The sequence below is a fragment of the Carassius carassius genome, unplaced genomic scaffold (assembly GCF_963082965.1).
Source record: "Carassius carassius unplaced genomic scaffold, fCarCar2.1 SCAFFOLD_88, whole genome shotgun sequence".
NCBI lineage: Eukaryota > Metazoa > Chordata > Actinopteri > Cypriniformes > Cyprinidae > Carassius > Carassius carassius.
This window is the reverse complement of record NW_026775142.1, coordinates 140,001-145,000: the sequence shown is the minus strand read 5'-3', so window position 1 is coordinate 145,000 and position 5,000 is coordinate 140,001. Positions and strand designations below refer to the sequence as shown.

The following is a 5,000-nucleotide window of genomic DNA, read 5'->3' as shown; positions in this document are numbered from 1 at the left end:
ATAAATCCTCATGCACTCACAGAAATGACATCATTTTCTGCAGTCCATTTGCAGATTGCATATATAAATGAAAAAGTCTTTCTAAATGAAATTGCCTTCATGTTGCATTATGTCATTAATTTGGCTTCTGTTCACTAGATTTTAATTTTGCATTTATAATTTTACAGTTTTTTAATTTTCATCTGCTTCAAGATACTTTTGAGTTTGTTTTATGAATGTTTTTGTCATGCATTTTATGTCACTTTTACACTTTTTTTCATTTTATCCTTGCTTTTTTCATTAGACGCATTTCAATATTAAATTAAAAGGCCCTCGCTGGACAAAAGCCTCCTTGGATGCTGATGGACGAGGTGAATATTGAGTCTTTCTCCCTGATTCTCCGGTCAGACGTCACTCTTTCTTATCCTGACAGGTGCTTTGCTTTCAGCTTTGCCATGCTGTGCTGATATTTATTATTGATTTGACCAAGTTTATGTTTGATGTTGGTCCAGAGCAGAATAACAGACACAGACATCAGACGTGTGTGTGTGAACCTGAGAGACTCAACCTCCGCCTGAACTCCAGCGCTAATGGCTTTAATCACGTCTGGATGCGTCTCAGCAGTGGGGTTTGTGCATGAAGTCCTGTATCTCAGATGCGTTCATCCCTCAGAGACATCTGAGATCACATGATAAATGTGTGTCGAGATCCATCTGGATAATTATGGCCATTTAAAAAAATAAAAATTCACCTCCTAAGATTCAGGTATTTAGAAAAAGCGACACACTTGTGCTCTTGTTGGTGAAGATGAGCTCTCGCTGATCCTCGTGTCGCTCAGCACGGAGACGCTTGTAATCATGGGATTGCAGCAGCTGAACGTCCGTCTGAGCTCTAGATCCAGATCCATTAACAGAGTCTTTTAAAATTACTCACAGCCTCAAATGCTCTAATGCTCATTCAATTAAAGCATTGTAATCATACGCCCAGATGCCTGATGGGAAGCTCTGTAGCATCAGACACTTCCTCCATTACTCAACCAATGCAAAGCAGAAATATCACCTTCTTTCTCTTCTCTGTATTTCACTCATTTCATGTCTGATAGACATGGCACTGTGTGCTGTGAATATGTGCTTATGTTCCTCTGTTGTAAGTTGGTTTAGAATAAATCATCTGTTAAATGCATAAAGCGAGTGGATCAGTTGCTCTGGATCTGTGGCTCAGTCGATCAGAACATGTAGTTTCTACACAAGCTTAGCTCGAATGGTCACTTTTCTATGGAAGCACGTCTCCGCCACTGGATAAAAAATTTAAAAGGTGATTGTGGGCTTTGTTTGGGTTCATATCTTGCAATTCTGACTTTTGATATTCCATTGTTTCCCCCCCACCCTGGATAAAAAAAATCAAATAATAATTGTGACTTTTAACATTTTTGACTTTGTTCCCTCAATTGTGAGTTAATATCTTGCAGTTTTGACTAATTCTCAAAATTGTGAGAAAAACTAATGTTTAACTAATTTATTGACTAAACGGGTTTCAATAATTATCTCTATTTTAGCTTAAATGGATCATTCACCCAAAAATGTAAATTCACCATTGACGTCCACAGTATGGAAAAGAAGTGTGTCTGAGACTCTATTGAAGAGAGCTGAATGATGACATCACTGAATAATAAATGAGCTGACTTTAGCTGGAAAATGACTCTTGGTTATTGTCTTGTTGCGTTATTGACAACCTGTTTTCCTGTTTGACTCTGTAAAGCTGCTTTTACACGATCAGTATTGTATAAAGTGCTATAGAAATAAAGGAGAGTTTACTTGAGCGTCTCAGGTGAGTTACTGATGGTGTTTGTGTCTCTGGTCTCAGGTTGAGAAGAATGAAGAGGCCGATCAGGAGATCAAGCAGGATGGAACCAAACCGGAGGAAAACGCCCACAAGGCCGCCACCAAGATCCAGGCCAGCTTCCGTGGACACATCACCCGGAAAAAGATGAAGGACGAAGACAAAGACGAGGAGAATGACACTGCTCTGGATGAATCCGCCGAGACCGAGGAGAAGAAGGAGCGAGTCTCTCCATCGGAGGAGAAACCTGCTGAGGTTTCCACGGAAACAGCAGAGGAGAGCAAACCAGCCAAGCAGCCCAACTCACCTGCCGCTGAAGCCCCGCCCACCGCTGCCACTGACCCCGCCCCCTCAGACACGCCCACTAAAGAGGAAGCGCATGAGCAGCTGCAGGACGCGGAGGAGCCAAAAGAGGCGGAGAACACGGCGGCCGCTGATGACATAAACACACAGAAGGAGGAAGAGAAGGAAGAGGAAGAGGAAGCCAAACGTGCCGATGTGCCTGACGACACCCCCGCTGCCACCGAGAGCCAGGAAACAGACCAAACTGACAAAAAAGGTGCGTCAGAAAAAGAGTTTGAGCTCTTAAATCATCAGTGTGGAGGGTGAAAGACAACATCTGAAACAGCAAACCTACTAGACTATATCAACCACAGGTTTAGTTGGTTACCGTATTTTCCGCACTATAAGGCGCACTTAAAAGCCTTTAATTTTCTCAGAAAACGACAGTGCAGTTTTCTGTGTCTTTACACACCAGAAGCGTGCCTGACGCGCTGCTGACGCGCTGCTGACGCGCTGCTGACGCGCTGCTGACGCGGCTGTAGGTGCAGAGGGAGGCCGCCGACAGACAGACAACAATATCAACTTTTTTTTACACACCTACACCTACACCTACTGATAAAGGACACCGTCAACAGTATTGGCAGCAAAATATACTATGTTTGACAGGTGCAATATTTGAAAATCGATAATTATTTATTTATTTTTTAAATTACATTTATATCTGAATTTATGTCAACCTATAGACTTTCAAATATCAAAATGTCATGAATTAATATGTATTTGTGTACAAAATGACATATAAACATATTTTCCTATTATATTTTGCTTGGAAACGCTTCCAACATGCGCGTCGCGTGAAAAATAGGCGTCGGTTCTATTTCTAGCATGCACGCGTTTTCCGCGCGTCTCATGTCGGCAGTCTGCAAGCTCTAACCTGTTAACATGGGAGCCGAATTAAAAACAGACACGCCACGCAGCTGAGACGCTTGCGCCACGCATCCAGTGTGTCCCGGCCTTATAATCCGGAGCGCCTTATATATGGATCAAGGCGCTCTGTCATAATGTTGACATTCCCTTTAGCACAGCTCCATCTAGTGGATGCATAACACAGACCCAGTCAAACGTTTGACTGCAGTATCTTCTATTCTATGCGCCTTATAATCTGGTGCACCCTATATATGAAAACAGTTCTAAAATAGGCCATTCACTGAAGGTGTGCTTTATAGTGCGGTAAACACGGTAGTTTGAGCAGGTTAACCCCTGCTGGTAGTTTATTTTTCTCCATTGAGTAAACCTCTATTCTGAGCAAACAACTTGTGCATCATGAACACTCTAAAAATACAGTATCTTTATATCTTTATTGAGGAAAAGAAGTGTTCAGTCAGAGGTTGTTTGGGGAACCAAAATGGTTCTTCTGTGGCATCTCTGGGAAAACTCCCTTTTGGAACCTGTATTTTTAAAAGTGTAATGTTTCTTGGTTCTTCAAAGAACTTTTCAGTCAACAGTAGTCTTTGCAAAAAATCTAAAGAGGCTTTTTTCCACTGTAACAGAAGATTTGTGTAATGGGAAGGTTCCACTGATGTTAAAGGTTCTTCATGAAACCATCAAGGCCCATAGAGAACCTTTCAACAGTTCTTAAAATAACCTTTTTTGTCTTAGTTAATAGAAATACATTAAAGAAGCTTTTAGACTATGAAAGAACCTTTAAGATTCCTGGTAATTTCAATGAGAAGTCAAATTTTATTTGAAATGATTAAGAACATATAATCTGAGAATTACCAGAATTAACTCTATTAATGAATGAATGGAATTCAGTGAAGTTCCTTTGAATTTATAACTGATGAAAACAGTCTAAATGTATGAAACGGACACAAAACAACACCAGAGCGACATATATTACGTCAAATATTATTTTGAAAAGTTTTCAGTCAAAGTAAACTCATTTTTCTCTTTACATACACTATCACACACATTACATTGACACAAATCTATCACACGTCTATCAACAAAATCTCCCAAAAGTGAGAGATGTGGGGGAAAGGACATATGTTTAGCAACAGTTTTTGACACCAGTATAACTTAATAGATAATTTGGCAAGAAGTATTTTAATGGACCTCATACAGAGGCTACCTGGGTTGAAATGACCCAAAGTTTTTAGTAAAGGAACAAAATGTATATATCTCTTCTGGGTCAAAACAGACCGAATGTGTTAGGAGGGTGTTATAAGAGAGAAGCTGAGTTCACAACACTATACAAAACTGTCAGAAACGAGTCATGAACCCATTTCCAGGCGAGAGCTGCGGTTCGGCTGAAAGCTCTTCACTGAGCCGCAGTGTTTCTCCTCGTTCAGGGCTTCTGTGATGGTAACTCGTGCTCTCGCTTCATCGGTGGTTTGTAAGTGAAGCTGTTTCTTCTGCTCTTTACAGAGGCCCTCGACGACTCCAAACCAGCAGAGGAGGCCGTTTCAGACGCCGGCAAAGACCAGAATGTTTAACGGACGACCAGTGAAATGTAAAAGTATAAGTAATCGACAGACTGCACTTGATGATGAAGACGGTCTGTTTTTATGTTTGTCCTCTCTTTTCTGGTGTGGCAATGATTTTCTGAGGTTTGGAGGGAGTTTTCCAGAGCGACTCGATCGCAGACGGACACAAGCCTCCATCTGTCCGGCTCTTCTCCTGAATCACCAGAATCCTTCCTCTTCTCACACGCACCCAACTTATACACGTGGCTTCTTTTCATGTCCTTGGTGTTGTTTCATTGAAGATATTGCTGCACTGATGTTAAAAATCGAGAAAATCCAACAAAAAGAAAAAGCGCCAGCCTTTCTGTTCAAGTGAGTTTGAATCTAAGGAGTAAAATCGTGGAAAATGGTTTCGTCTGTTTCCAAAATAAAGAA

General features: G+C 41.1%; 1 protein-coding gene across 1 annotated transcript in view; it reads left to right on the top strand.

Moving 5' to 3' along the window:
• The window catches only part of LOC132137471 (neuromodulin), a 13,290-nt gene that overhangs the window by 8,275 nt on the left and 15 nt on the right, over window positions 1-5,000 (top strand). Inside the window, exons 2-3 of the mRNA XM_059547488.1 lie at window positions 1,843-2,377; window positions 4,528-5,000. The exon at window positions 4,528-5,000 is cut by the window's right edge and continues 15 nt beyond it. Coding sequence (XP_059403471.1) covers window positions 1,843-2,377; window positions 4,528-4,595 — 603 coding nt within the window. The 3' untranslated portion in view covers window positions 4,596-5,000. The remainder of the gene's footprint in view (window positions 1-1,842; window positions 2,378-4,527) is intronic.